Here is a 15,367-nt window from a genome sequence, read left to right as displayed (position 1 = left end):
AAAAAGCAAGACCCTAGCTCAAAGAAAAAAAAAAAAGCAATTTCTTTAAAAAGCAAATTTAGAGTCAATGGACATCTACTAGCTCTTGTAAGATGAAGGCAGTATGTGAGGTATAAAGATAGCATTGATGTGTGTGTGTGTGTGTGTGTGTGTGTGTGTGTGTGTGTGTGGTACTGGAGATTGAATTGGGGGGACTTTGCGATGAGCTACAGCTCCAACCCTTTTAATTTTTCATTTGGAGACAAGCTTTTACTAAGTCACTAAGCTACCCAAGCTGGGATGGAACTTGCAATCCTCTTGCCTCAGCCTCTCAGAGCACTAGGATTACAGGTGTGTACTATAACATTTAGCTTAGGTATAAAGAAATGGAAATAACTAAGCTCTGGACCTCAAGGGGCTCCTCAGTCCTGCCACTGCAATTACCAATCAACTGAACCATGGTAACAATCTCCTTACCAGTTTCTCTGCTTCCAGCCTCATCACTTTCAATCCATGTTCCTTCTAGCCAGAGGGAAATTCTAATACAAACTGGGATATGATATTCCTACTCCTGGAAGCCTTCTCCACTGCTCTTAGAATTAAGTCTTCACTGTTTTTCTTCTCTTTTGAGACACGTTCTCACTATGTTGCCCTCCAGTGAGGAGTAATCCTCCAGCGTAACCATCCCAAGTAGCTGGGACTACTAGTGCTTACTATGGCACCCAGCTTAAATCCTCTCTACCATAGCAAACAAGGTTTGGTCCTGGCCTTCCACAAAAGCCTCATCTTTCCTCACCTGAGTGAACAAATTTCAGCTAAAGAAGCAGAAGGTGAAGCTGGGCCAGATTCTAGAGAATGATTAAGAGATCATCGTACATAATACGGTCCATGAGCTTTTAAATCAAGGGGTGGCACAGCCACAGATGTGCTTTAGTAAGATCATTCAGGTTAACAGATGATTTACTGGATGAAGTCAGGAAGAGTTAGGGAGTTAGATGAGAAAGAAGTTGGAATGAGCTGGGGATTTAGCTCAGTGGTGGCACTGCCTGCCTTGCAAGCAAAAGGTCCAAAGTTTGATCCCCAGTACCAAAAAGAAAGTAAAAGAAAAAGAAAAGACAGAAGTTGTGGCCGGGGTGTAGCTTGGTGGTACAGTGTGTTCTTAGCATGAGCAAGGCCCTGGCTTCAAGGCCTATCATCAAAAGGAGAAAAGAGAAAGAGGGTAAAAGGGTTTGGGCATTGAGTGACAAGGGTTGAAAAGAGAATAGTTAGCACCCATACAATAGTCCCAATATAAGTAGAAAAGTGGAGGAATAGTAAAGAAATACTAAAAGCACTTAATTTTTGTAATGCCTTGCAATATCCAAAGTGCTTAATTTATAACTGTGATTCTCAAGCCTAACCATGTATTAGGCTGAAGTAGAGGAGTTTCAAAACAAACCAATTTTCAGAGATGGGGTTGCGGCTCAGTGGCAGAACACCTGCCTAGACTTAGGTTCAATCCTGGGGCAGTGGCAGTGGGGGAGGGGGAAGTGTTGGAATTTCCAGGCCTTACCCTAAACCAATGTCAGAAATACTGGGATTTTCTCAGTTTTGCTTGCTGTTTTAATAGTGCCTGACAATGTGTGGTACTCAGCTTTGATAGTGGCAGTATCGTAGCCAATGAGATTTATCCAAAGCACGAATATTGCTACTGAAAACAATATGTGGTACTCAGAAGACATCTGTTGAATGAATGAACAATTATATCATTATTACCTGAAATCCAAGAAACATACCAAACTCCTGCTCTTTTTTTTTCTTTTTGTAATAAATAAATCTTTCCAATTTCTAAAGTGCTAAAGATAAATTGTGGATCTCAATAACAACTAGAAGATACTCAACATGTGCTGTGAGCAGGGAAAGAAGGCTTAGGCAGTGTCTGATATGACAAGAAATGAGGGGTAATGGGCAGACACTGGCTCAGACCAGCTCTAATCTCTATGAGATTAATCATATTGTGATTAATCATATCATAAGGCCTGGAGCACAATGAGAAAGCAGTTATACATTAAAATTACCTTGCTCTGAATATTTGAACAAAACCCAAATGTACATGCATACCTATATGTTGTTCTTTTCTAATAAGTCCTTCAGTGTATCTTTTCTGGATCAGTCCAAAGCAATTCTTTGCTTTATATATTTGAAAAAGTGATACATTTAGATGGATGAAAACTATCAGGTCAGATATTCAAGGAGCCATTTAGAAAAGGAATAAGGAGCACTAAGTTCTTGGAAAGAGCATTTAAAGTAGCGCAGAATCACAGTATCTTAGAACTCTTCTTTGTTGCTGTTTTTTTTAGACAAGGTATTACTACATAGGTCAGGATGGCCATAAGCTCACAATCCTCCTGCCTCAGCCTCCCGAGTGCTAAAGCTATAGGCATATGCCACCGCACCTGGCTTGAGTACCCTTTCATATCAACAACCCTCTATTATATCACTGACTAGTGGCCATTCAGCCTTGACTGAACTTTTAATGACAGAAATTAAATGCTCCCAAGACAGATCTGGACAATTTTAATTGCTATAGTAATTCTTTCTATCAAATTCAGAATCTGCATCACTACTACTCATGGGTTCTGGCTCTGCCTTGTGGAATGGTACACACCACAGTCCACCTCCTCTGTCTTCCACTTGGCATATTCCCCAAATACATTATATTTATTCTTTCTAAATATCTCTTTTCCAGCTTCACCTTCTTGATTCACTCCTTTTAGAGATCCTGGGAAACTTAATCCTAAGGATAAGATAAGTAATGGCCATAGATTCTGAGTATGGGCAGGGCCAATGAAAGAGTTTGGAAAACATGCCTGTATAAAGAGACATCACTTGCAGTAACCTCAGCCTCTCTTCCACCTTCATCTTCTATTCAGATTTCTCAACAATGCATTATAGACACTCCTTCTTTAACGATCAAATTCAGTTCCTGCAACTAGGTCGTTAAATGAATTGGTTGCTAAATGAGGAACTGTATATAAGATGTACATTACAAGATTCAGAACCAAGAGACAGTCAAAGGAAACTCCAACTTGATGACTTTGCTTTTATTTTCCTAACATGCAATACTGTAATATATAACAGAACATAAAAGTATAGCACTGTACAGTACAACTGGCAAAAATTACAGTACTATATAAACAAGGTATACTGTACCCAAAATAGACATTGAGGCTCTATAAACAAGATGTACAGTCAGATCATGAGAGGAATGTCTGTATTCATACTGGAGGCCAAATTATTCTTTGTTGTGGGAAGGCTGTCCTGAACATTATATGGTATTGGGCAGCATCCCTGGCCTCCACCAACTAGATGCCAGTAGCTCTTCCCTAGATGAGACAACTAGAAATGTCTCCAGTCATTTTAAAATGTGGAAGGGAAAAGCAAAATCACCTTCACTTTGGAACCATTGCTTTCTATCCATTGACTGTTCACCCATCACAACACAAAACTCTCTCCTCTCCTGGTTTAACAGGAAACTCTCTAAAAAAATTCTATTTGTGTATCACAATGGTCCAAGTTTTCTAATGGTACAATCATCTGTATGTCTGTGAGGGATTGGTTTCAAGAACCTCACAGATACCAAAATCAGAGGCTACTCAAGTCCTTTAGTATAAAATAGCATACAAGCCAGGTGTGGTGGCACATGCCTGTAATCCCAGCACTCTGGAGGCTGAGGCACGAGGATCACTGTGAGTTCGAGACCAGCCTGGGCTGCATAGTGAGTTTCAGGGCAGTCTCATGTCTTAAAAAATAAAATAAAATAGCGTACAACCTCCATACATCCACCCATATACCATACTTTGAATCAAATCTAGATGACTTGCTATACCTAATACAATATAAATTCTATATAAATAGTTCTTACACTGAACTGTTAGGGAATAGAGGGCAAGAAAAAAAGTGTACACGTTCAGAATTCACATTTTTTTTCCTATGTGGTTCTGAGGTTCAAACTCATGTCTTTGAACATGCCACTCTACTACTGAGCTACACCCTCAGCTAAGTATTTTCAATCCACAGTTGACTGAAACCACAGATGCTCAAAGTGTGGACAAGGAAGGTCAACTCTATTTGACGAAAATAAAGCACTTCCTCCAGATGTAATCAATCCAAAACATTTACCTTATCTCCCACCACAGGCACTTCAGACTACAGAAAAGATCTGACATTCATTTTTCAGATCTGTTCAAAACATTTGAATAATGTAGTTCTTTCTGTTTGTTTTTCACAACTTGACCATCTGGATTCAAGTCAAATATTCAACTTGACCAGGGCTATGTGAGATAAGCCACATACCCGATCACTTCAAAGGTGTAAAAGGACCCTTTCTGAGCATTGTGATACCTTATCACTACTATTCAGCAATTCAGGTATCTGAGAAAGCACTGGAGGTGAGCGGGCTGCAAATAGGTTCAGAAAAAGCCAAGAAGAGTGACACCGAAGCAGAGTGAAACTGGGCGGGGGAGGGCGAGGGGGAGGGGGAGGTGTGTGTGAAGAAGCGATGACACCACTTAAAAGAAACCCTGACGACCATATGTCTTAATTCAGACAGGGAATAAACTGAAAGCTACTACCTTGCACTGGCACTAAGCCCAGATTTACAGAACTGACCCCCGACTCAGCCCCTAGGTCTACCATTCATTCAGACTCTCAGTAAACGTGTATTACCAGTCCTTGAACGGGATCCACACATGGGAAAACATCGCCGCACCCCTCCACCTTGGAGTCCGTAGGGGGGAGATTGGAACTAAACAGGCTATTGCAGAGGCAAAGAAGACAAAGGAGAATCGTAGGGATTAGGAACCCAATCGTCAGGAGCCACCCGCACACCTGGTCCACTGGGTCAAGGCCCACTACCGCCTCACATTGTCAGACCCCGCTCCTGCCTCCACCGTACCCACTTCTTCAAGATTGGCCTGGGTCTTGACGTCGCCATCCCTTGTTCAGACCTACAGACCTCGCAGCCACTGAACTGTATAGATTCTCCCTCCTTCCTGACGATCCCGCTGCTCCCACACGCCTCACTGAGCCGCGCCAGCCACCATACACTAGGCCGCGGCGCGTACGTGACGTCACAGGAGCGCGACTCTCCTGCCTTAAGAACATGGCTTTTGCAGTGCAGTTTCGGATCCTCGGCTCTCGGTTACTCCTGGTGCACAGACGAGAGCTGGCAGTGGGCAATCCTGAGGACCCCTTGCCAGTAGTGCGCATTCCGCGGGCCCTGCAGCGGCGGAAGGAACAGCTACACAGCAGGCGTCGGAGTCCCCGACGACTAGTGCTTGTGAGACCTGGACCGCTGCTAGTCTCCGCGCGGAGGCCAGAATTCAACCAGGCCGCACGCCTCACGCTGGGCCGTTGGGAGTGTACGCCGCTCGCCTCACGTGGCTGGAGGCACCGGCGCTCGCGTCAGGATCATTTCTCTATCGAGCGCGCGCAGCAGGATCCGCCAGCGCTGCGGAACACCTCTAGGTGCAGCTTTGAGGATCTGGGTCTGGATCCTCGTCTACTGCATGCACTACAGGAGGCTGTGCCCGAAATCGTTCGGCCCACAACCGTGCAGTCAAGCACCATCCCCTCCCTGCTTCGCGGCCGCCATATCCTTTGCGCCGCGGAAACCGGCTGTGGCAAGACTCTCGGCTACCTATTACCGCTGCTTCAACGGCTTATGGGCCAGCCACTCCTGGATTCCCACCGTATCCCCACACCCCGAGGACTGGTCCTTGTGCCTTCGCGAGAACTAGCTAAACAAGTACAGGCTGTAGCACAGCCGTTGGGCAGCTCCGTGGGCCTACAGGTGAGGGAGCTAGGGGGAGGCCATGGCATGAGAAGGATCAGGGTGCAACTATCGAAACAGCCGTCAGCAGATGTGCTAGTCGCCACTCCTGGAGCTCTGTGGAAGGCCCTGAAAGGTCATCTGGTTAGTCTGGAGCAGCTCTCCTTCATAGTGTTAGATGAGGCAGATACGCTTTTGGATGAAAGCTTCCTAGAACTGGTGGACTACATCTTGGGAAAGAGCCATATAGCTGAAGGCCCAGCTGACTTAAACGACTCGTTCAATCCCAAAGCTCAGTTAGTGCTGGTGGGCGCCACCTTTCCTGAAGGTGTTGGACAGTTGCTAAGTAAAGTCACCAACCCAAACTCTGTAACCACCATCACCAGCACCAAGCTTCACTGTATCATGCCTCATGTCAGACAGACATTTATGAGGCTGAAAGGAGCAGACAAAGTGACAGAGTTGGTGCAGATCCTCAAGCAGCATAACAAAAAACTCAAGACTGGACCCTCTGGAACTGTCCTAGTGTTTTGTAACAATTCCAGCACTGTCAACTGGCTGGGATATATTTTAGATGACCACAAAATCCAACACTTAAGGCTACAGGGAGAAATGCCAGCTTCAATGCGGGCAGGTATCTTTCAGCGTTTTCAGAAGGGCTCCCGGGACATACTTATCTGCACAGACATAGCTTCTCGGGGCTTGGATAGCACCCATGTGGAACTAGTTGTCAATTATGATTTCCCTCTCACTCTGCAGGATTATATCCACAGAGCAGGGAGGGTGGGCCGTGTGGGAAGTGATGTACCTGGCACTGTCATGAGCTTTGTGACCCATCCGTGGGACGTAAGCCTGGTTCAGAAGATTGAGCTCGCAGCTCGTCGGAGGAGAACCCTTCCAGGACTAGTGTCCTCAGTGGAAGAGCCTTTGCCTCAGCGAGCCTGATTTGAGGTGGCTTAAGTGTAATGCTAGAGCAGAGATATTTCTCCATGACCTGGGTGGGCGAACACACTTGTAAGTACAAGGTTTGGGTTTGTCCTATTGTCTCCCTGAGGGCATGAGCTGCTTCTGACTTTGAAAGGTAAACTGTTGGCTAGGGTTGGAGGTTCTTTTTCATGTGACACAAGAATACTAAAGTAAATTTTGAACTTGTATTTTGTATCATGTTGTGATTTCTAAAAATAAATTATATGGGCTGTAATTACCATCGGGGCAGAATTCAGTGGATTCTGAGGATTCCCACTCCAAACCACCACATGTAGGTCAAATGCTCTTTGGTTGTGTTTTGTTTTGTTTTTCTGTTAGTTTTTTCAGGTGTAGAAGGGAATGGTATTTGTTTTGGTTTGTTTGTTTTGTGATGTTAGGATCACAGAATCCAGGGCCTCAGGCATGTGAGGCAAACACTACCACTGAGCTATGTCCCTGCCTAATGGTTTGCTTTCTTACCACTGGAGAGTGTAATGATAAGGTTATCATTTTATCATGAATGTGTTTTGAATTTCACATTAAAGTCTGTCATTCCCACTTTGTAAAATCATTGGAGACCCTCATTTTGCCTTCAGCATACTGACCATTATTCCCAGGGTCTGTCAGCATAAAATGTGTTTGGCTTATCTTCTCATTACTTTTAACTACAAATCTGGAGCCCCAAGATAAGCAATATGAAGCCCCTCTGTTGAGCACAACTCCTCTCTACTGCCAGTGTGACTTTAAGTAGGCCTATTTACCTCTTTTTTGAGACATAAGTTGTAAAAACATGAAGGTCCTTTTTTTTTTTTTTTTGGTACCTGGGATTGAACTCAAGTCCTTGTGGAAGCTTCTTTTTTTTTTAATTTGCTATTTTAAAAGTATTTTTTATTGGTACATTTTAGATAGACAATACAGTTTACATTCATCATTGGGATCTTGTACCATTACATGACATATCTTGGTTCTTATTTTTTCCCCATATCCCTAGCCTCTCTTCCCCCTTTAATTTGCTTTTGAGACAGGGTCTTACGGTGTAGTTCATGCTGGCCTTGAGCTCCTTGATCCTCCTACCTCAGCCTCCTGAATGCTAGGATTACAGGTGTATGCCCCCATGCCTGGCAAACATTCATCTGTGTATGTACACATGGGCAGAACAAGGCCAAGAAAGTCTGTTTTGTTTTTATTTTTTCCCGATTAGAAGTGTTGAAATCTCATTTAGGTTTTAGGCCCACCTCCAAGGAGTCATTGCCTGAGCCTAATCCACCCAACTGTGTACTCTCCAACTGTGGTATACTAGGATCAAGAGCCACACAGACTGTGCCTTAAGTTAATCTTGCCTCTCAAGAGCCAATTCAATCTCAGAATTTGGGATTTTTTTGCCCCACTATGCTCACTGGGGACGTGCCCAGCACAGGAGGTGGCTACTTGGTGAGGTTAGGGGTAAAGAAGCCAAGTAGGAAGGCCCAGGTAGAAAGGCTTCTTCTGCCTTCTCACTGCTGTCCACCAAATGCTGAGGGCCTGAAGCCTGCCCATCAACTTAGATTCCAAATGTTACTTCAATGGGTGGTGATGACATCTCAGGCCTGGTATCCATGGTAGGGAAATTATTCAAATGTAGGAACACTTCCTTCTCCACTAGACATCAGCCTGTGTGAATGTCTAGAAGAGAATGTCTGACTGGATCGTGAACATTCATGCTAACATTCATCTGTACCCTGGGTGGCCATTGAAGCAGGTTAGGCATTGCATCAGGCTAGGCATCTGTGCAAGAGACCTTGGTATATATACAACCTCAAGGACTTTCCTCCCTGCATTCTATAATCCTTTCTTGGGCAGAAGAAACACCTGTCTGCACACTGCAAGGCAAAGAGGTGTCAAGTACAGAGTGGTCTGGCTGAGGCCTGATCAATTTGATGTGCTCCTGCCCTGAGTCATTGCCAGCAAGCAAGCACAAATCAGGAAGGTGCAGGCTTCAAACTAGAGAAGATAAGCACAAGCCACATAGGATCCCTCCTGCCTGTGATCTCAGGTGACAGAATAATGAGCCTCAGGGAGACGTGCTGTCTGTAGCAGGAATGCATGCACGAAGTCCAAGATCATGCCTATGAGGCTTCAGTGGTTCTTTCTTTCTAGCCCATTATGGACTCTGTAGTTTCTATTGCTCAGTAAAATGTTTTTTGTTATTGTTTTTGTTTGTTTTGGTACCAGGGATCAAACTTGGATCCTTGTGCTTGTGAGGCAGGCAGCAGAACCACTGAGCTAAAACCCCAGCAATAAGATGTTTTTCTGTAACAGTTTTTGTTGGCCAATCTTCAAACTTCTCAGTTCCTTGAAATAATTCTTACCTATATTCATACACAAAGAACCTACTGTTCTAAGGTTTTTCTGCCTCAAAAGGGACCCTTCGGGTTTTCTGTTTTTGTTTTTTGAGACAGGGTCTTGCTGTATAGTTAAGGAAGACTTGAACTCACTACGTAGCCCAGGCTGGCTTCAAACTCATGGCAATCCTCCTGCCTCAGCCTCCTGAGTGCTGAGATTGCAGTCATGCACCACCACACCCAGCTGACCCTTGGGTTTTATTTCTAACAGAGTGATGCCTGCAATTATGCCTGGCCAATTGGAGCAAGATCCAGGCCAGTTCCTTAAGAAATAGCCTTGGGTTGGAGGTATAGGATAGAGCATCTATTTAGCATGTATAAGGCCCTGGGTCCAATACCTAACACTACAAAAGTAAACAAGAGCCTCTTGAGTGTTTCTGTGAGCATGTGTGTGTTAGGAAAAGAGCAGGACTAAGAGGATGCTGGATCATCTGTCAGTCTACCCATCCATCTGTCCATTCATTCACCGAGTACTTACTGAGCATCTGTTCTCTATAAGCCACTGTGCTAGTTGATTGGGATATGTTTATGAATGAAACAGTTGAACCCTCCCTGCCCCAAATCACCCACGATTAAAGGATGAGAGAAAATTACAATATTAGGGTCTTAGGTTGTAGCTCATTGGTAGAGAACCTAACATAGCCAAGTCCCTGCTTTCAACCACCAGCACCACTAAAATTTAAAAATTATTATAATTGCTATAATGGAAAATAATACACTGAGAATAGATGGATGCCATGTCACATAGGTAGTTGGGATGGGTTCTTTGAAGAGGGGACATTTCAGCAGAGATGGGAGCAAGGAATCATGAGGATCTGTAGGGACAGCATTTCTGAAGGAAATACATGTGAGAGGGACAGGAGCAAGAAGAGGAAGAACTTGGTGAACTTCCATCTGCCTTTGCCAGGTGGGCACTGCCTTTGTGTGCCCTGCACCTCACTTTCCTCACCTAGAAAGTGAGGCTGGTTAAAAAAAAAAAAAAAAAAAAAGCAAACAAAAACAAAACCTCCTTTGTGGACAGCACTGAATGCGCTAACATGTTAAACTGGTAGCACAGTTCAGGTCATACAGTTACTTGGATGCTCACATAATCATCCTTAGCTCTGTGAGGAAAAGGGATGCTGCAGGCTGCTGAGCTCTAAATGTATTCACTCTTCAATGAATGTCATTTGTGTTTGTGTGTCCAGGTGTGGTGCCTGGTGTCAGAATAAGGTGACATGGCCTCCCTGAGTTCACTTCCCAAGTGAGCAGGGGGCAACCACCACAGACTGCTTGGAAGAAGAGGAAGGAAAGGTCTCAGAAAAATCTGTTCCAGACAGCAGAGAGGCTTCCTCATGTCCCTATTTATAATACATCTCCAAAAAAAGGGTTTGGGTACACAGAGTTCTCTATGATCTTTCCCCGCTCTGGGTAACTGAATATCACAGTCTGAGAGGTTGGAAGGTTCTGAGTTTCAGAACCATCCTCAGCATCATGCTGGAAACAGCACCTACACTCCAGGCCACTCTGATTTTCTTTCTTGCCCCAACTTCATTACCTCAAGGATAAAGCTCAGAGCCTGACATAGTGGCCTAACTCATGTAATCCCAGCATTTTGGGTCTGTGAAGCACAAGAATTGCTAGTTCAAGCACAGCCTGGGCAAGAAAATGGATAACTAGCTAGGATATACCCTGTATAACCCTAAAATTCAACTCCTAACACCACAGAAACAAATGCCAGCTTTAAAGAAGGTATCCTCCAGGGCTCCCATAAGGGCTCCTGATATATAGCCTATAAAGGTTCAGACAGCAACCAGGAGAGCTGGTTGTTCATTATGAATTGCCCCCAACCTGCATGGATACATCCGCAGAACAGGGATGGCAGGCTATGTGGGGAGTGAGGGGCCACCACTATCTGCTTTGTGACCCATCCCTGGGTTGGAAATCACCTGGCTCAGAAGACTGAGCTCGCAGCTTGTAGAAGAAGAAGTCTTCCCAGCCTGGTGTCCTCAGTGAAGGAGCCTTTTTTGGGTTACTTAAATGTGAGGTACAGCAGGGGTCTTTCTCAGGATCCTGGGTTAGGAGGCACCCTTGTCAGTAGAAGGCATTGGCCTGACCTGTCACCTCCCTGGAGCTGTGCCCACCCACAGGCGTACTTCACAGGGACTGGCTACTTGATGAAGATGTGAATAGGGAGGCCAGAGAGGAAGCCTCAGGTAAGGTTCCTCTGCTTTCTCCCCGTGCTCTTCCACCAAACACTGAGGCCCTGAAAACTTCCCTTCAACTCACAGATTCTGATTGTGATGTCCCTGGATAGTGATGACATCACAGATCTCCTTGTTTCCTTGGCAGGGAAACTACTCAAATGTGGGAAAACTTCCCTACCAGTTCTTTAGTAGACACACGTCTTTGGTTGCCTGGAGGAGGATGTCTGACCAGATCTCCTACATTCAGGCTAAGTTGCCACCTTTCTCCTGGGAGTGCAATCCAGCTGGTAAGCCTGGACCAGGCATCTCTATAACTCTATATTGGTTCTTGGGGAACAACAGACTCCTGGGCCATTACATATTCTTTTTGTGATTCCCCCCTATACCTCAAAACTTCCCCAGAAATAAGTAAGACCAACAACCTGGTGCCTGACCACCCAGAGATATACAGTGTTCTCCCACGAGGCAAAGGTCATGTAATTTCAGAGCTAGTGTTTAGAAGTTCTAATTTTTATCAGTTTAACCTTCCTCTTTGTATTATAAGGCTTCCTTCGCAACTGGGTGTCATGGAATGCTTCTAGAGTCTTAGGTTACTTAGGAAGCTGAAGGAGAAGGATCATATTTACCAGGAGTTCAATGTTCGATAGCAGCCTGGGATATGTAGTGAGATGCCAACACACACACACACACACACACACACACACACACACACACACACACGTTTCCTCAAATCCTTCCTTGATTAGACTTAGCAAATGCCACACGTGCTTTTCTGGTCAAGTGATAAGTGGAAAAATTTAAGGAATAATTATTGAAGGCCTCTTGTGCAGCTAACCTTGAGGCTCAGGCCTCTCTCTGTACCTTGTTGTCATGGAAGACACTCATGGGTCCCCTCTAATACATCCCATTTTTTATTACTGACTACTGGGGCAAGGGTGGTATCATATAGCTGGGTCAGAAAAGCCTGAAGGGAGATAAAGTGCTACTGAGAGAGGAGGTTTGGGGAAAAGGCATTCCATGTTTGGCTTGGTATGAGAAAGCATGTTAAGCCTACCAGTAGTAATCAAACACTGAAGGTGTCCTGTTTTCAATTATTTTTAGGTTCTCCTTTCTGTGGGCATGGGGAACACATTTTCTTCTGTCTCACTATAGATGGTTTCACAAAAGCAAGGAGGTATTATAGGCAGGCATCAGTTCCTAGGGGCCCTATAGAAGTGAAGGCCAAGTCTATGTTTGGGAGGCCAAGTAGATGAGTGGGCTTCAGCCAGGAAGGCCCATGAGAGAGGGAGGTCCTGGCAGCACAGTGAATAAAGGCGGAGTGACTGATCAGTTCTCATTTTCTCCCTAGCAGCAGTGCTGCCCACAGCTCCTCCTATACCTGTTTACTACCATGTCCGGTACCGAGGATGTACAGAAACCCAGGTGAGCTGGCACGGAGAGACTTACTGCCTGGTTGGTGGCTACCGGGCCTATGGGGATGCTGCCATTGCCACCCCAGCAAAGGCCAGAGAAGAGAAGCCAACATCCAGGTGGGTCTATGTGGATGCTTGTATTATCAGCCCAGCAAAGATCGAAGCACAGAAGCCAGCATACATGCGGGTTCCCAAGAAACCTTGAGCTATTGTAGAGTCTCTCTCCAGTGAAAATAAGCCATTGCTTCCCACAGGCTGGCTGGCTGTTGTTGTTTTTCTGATTTGGAGGAATTATTTTGCTGTAGAAGTCATAATCCTTTATACTCACGAGTGACTCTGAACTTTGTTCTCTTTATATTTCTTTAGCGGGGTGTAGGAAAATGGAATGAATAATTGGACAGAACCTATACCCTTCAGGGCAAGGTTATACAATACAATTTACTGATCTGATTTTTGTATCTTTCTATGGGGAATAATCCTCTGCCTCAAGAAAGGGTAGTCATGGGCTGGGTATTTACCAAGCCACCTGCCTTGCAAGTGCAAGGTCTCAAGTTCAAGCCGCTGTACAAAAAAAAAAGTTTGTCGTTACATAAGGCTTTCTTACGTCATAAGACAGGGTCTTGCTGTGTGGTTTAGGCTGGCCTGTAACTCACTACATATCCCAGGCTGGGCTCAAACTTGTGGCAATAGTCCTACCTCAGCCTCCCAAGTGCTGGGATTATAAGCATGCACCGCCATGCCTGGCATAAGGCTTTTTAAGGATGTCAGAATGTGACATTAGGGCATGATCATCATGGCACTTCTGGGAACCCTGGAGAGTAGAAAATTTTGTTGTGTGGTGCACTCAAGTCTTCACCTCTACCAGGCATTACTGAGGGTGGACTTTGCATAAACTCTGCCACCTGGCCTCTAGGCCACAAAGTTTCCTGGACAAGAAATATTTGTCTTCCTGGACAAGAAATATTTATAACAATACTAATTTTGATGAGTCATTTCTCTTATTTTCTTTGAAGAGGAAAGATGGATAAACTCTCTCTACTAGCTTACCACTGGTTACTCAATATGTTCCATTATAGAATTAAGATCTTTCCCCTCCTGTGTTACCTCAGGCTGTGCCAACTCATAAGTTTTCTCCATGGGAAAAGCTACTTGACCAGGATATGGGTAAGGGAGCCAGATAAAATGGCAGGCAGGGTTCCTCTGCCTTCTCCATGCTCTAGTTCACCAAACACTGTGGCCTGAAGCTTGCCAATCAGTTCACAGATTCCATCTGGGTAGTGATGACATCACAGGCCGCCTGGTTTCCATGGCAGGGAATCTACTCAAATGTGGGGAAACTTCCCAGCAAGTTCTTTACTAGACACCAGTCTGGTTGCCTGGAAGAGAATGTTTGCCTGGATCCTCTATATTCAGGCTCACTTGTTCTCTGACCCCTGGGAAGGCAGTATAGCAAATACCCTAGGCAAGCATCTCTATAAGAGGCTTTGGTGTACACATGTCAGTGGACATCACAATTCTCTTGTCTTCTTCGCCGTTCCTCCAAACTTCCCCAGTCATGAGTAGTACCAGAACCTAGTGCCAACTCAGGCACCCGAATGTTTTCTACGCAATGCGCAGGCTAGGAACATGTCATCTCTGAGCAAGTGTTTAGAAAAGCCCATCTATCAATTTAGGCTTCCCCTTTGGGGGTACAAGGAACTTCATATTTGTGCATAGTGGATGTATCAATAGTCCCATATATTTGTGAAACTGAGGTGGGTAGATCTCTTCAGGCCAGGAATTCAAAACTACTCTGGGCTATATAGTAAGACTCGATCTCAAAAAAAAAAAAAAATAAAAAAAAAAAAAAAAAAAAAAAAAAAAAAAAAAAAAAAAAAAAAAAAAAAGAAAGAAAGAAAAAGATGCTTCCTTCAGACCCCTTCTTGATTATACTCAGTGTAAACAAAATGTGTTTTATAGTCAAATGATAAGTGAAGTTTGAGGAAGAGCTGCTGAGGCCTCTCATGAACCTTACTTGACACTTAGACATGTTACCATGCTGTTATGAAGACACATGCATGGGCTGCTACTGACATCTCCCAGTCAGAGCTGCTGAGAACTGGGGCAAAGGTGGTGCCATACATCTGGGACAGAAAAACCTGGAGAGAAAGTGCTGCTGAGACTGGAACTCTGCAGAAAAATCATCCAAGGAAGTTTTCTTGATATGAGAAAGCATGCTGAGTCTAATAAGATTGGAGTTGGGACTTTTCAATTTTCAGGTTCTCTATGGGAATGGGAGACATATTCTGGTCATTTGTTGCTGTTGGTTCCAGGGAAGCCAAAGGCTATTGCAGCAAGCATCTCTTCCTACGTGACCTATAGAAGAGACAGGCCAAGGCTGTGTTTGGGATGTTAAGTAAATTAGTGGGCTTCAGCCAGGAAGAACATATGCTGGTAGCACAATGAATAAAGGAGAAGGGATTGATCAGTTCTGGTTTTCTTCCTAGCAGCACTGGAGCCCACAGCTCCTCCTACTCCTGTTTACTACAATGTCCTCTACCGAGGATGTAGAGAAACCCTGGTGGGCTGGTGTGGAGAGACTGACTGCCTGGTTGGCTGCTACTGAGTCTATGGAAATGTTTCCATCACCAC

General features: G+C 44.7%; 3 protein-coding genes across 17 annotated transcripts in view; 2 read left to right on the top strand and 1 right to left on the bottom strand.

Annotated features, from left to right (window-relative positions):
* The window catches only part of Dus2 (dihydrouridine synthase 2), a 49,125-nt gene extending 43,815 nt beyond the window's left edge, over positions 1-5,310 (bottom strand). For 2 of the 13 annotated variants that reach the window (XM_010612295.3, XM_010612297.3), the window contains exon 1: positions 4,916-5,057. In XM_010612295.3, the coding sequence (XP_010610597.1) occupies positions 4,916-4,954 (39 nt within the window). In that variant the 5' untranslated portion in view covers positions 4,955-5,057. Of the gene's footprint in view, positions 1-4,686; positions 4,775-4,848 lie in introns of all 13 variants that reach the window. The other 11 variants (XM_033757801.1, XM_033757804.1, XM_033757805.1 and 8 more) reach the window with 11 other exon arrangements.
* A 373-nt stretch (positions 5,311-5,683) lies between these two features.
* Ddx28 (DEAD-box helicase 28) lies at positions 5,684-6,736 on the top strand. The gene has a single exon (XM_010612377.1). It carries the CDS (start codon positions 5,684-5,686, stop codon positions 6,734-6,736), a length of 1,053 nt encoding a protein of 350 aa, XP_010610679.1.
* Positions 6,737-11,474: 4,738 nt separating this feature from the next.
* LOC117283926 (DPEP2 neighbor protein-like) lies at positions 11,475-13,359 on the top strand. 3 transcript variants are annotated; one of them, XM_033758018.1, is made up of 3 exons: positions 11,475-11,611; positions 12,673-12,746; positions 12,884-13,359. In XM_033758018.1, exons 1-3 carry the CDS (start codon positions 11,545-11,547, stop codon positions 12,965-12,967), a joined length of 225 nt encoding a protein of 74 aa, XP_033613909.1. In that variant the 5' UTR covers positions 11,475-11,544; the 3' UTR covers positions 12,968-13,359. The 3 variants fall into 3 exon arrangements, with proteins under 3 accessions (XP_033613909.1, XP_033613908.1, XP_033613907.1); XM_033758017.1 differs by having other exon boundaries at positions 12,676-13,359; XM_033758016.1 differs by having other exon boundaries at positions 12,673-13,359.
* Positions 13,360-15,367: the final 2,008 nt, after the last annotated feature.

This window comes from Fukomys damarensis, unplaced genomic scaffold, assembly GCF_012274545.1.
Source record: "Fukomys damarensis isolate Sample0158 unplaced genomic scaffold, DMR_v1.0_HiC HiC_scaffold_32, whole genome shotgun sequence".
NCBI classification, from domain to species: domain Eukaryota; kingdom Metazoa; phylum Chordata; class Mammalia; order Rodentia; family Bathyergidae; genus Fukomys; species Fukomys damarensis.
Note: the sequence above shows the minus strand (reverse complement) of the source record. Positions and strands in the feature narration are given on the sequence as shown.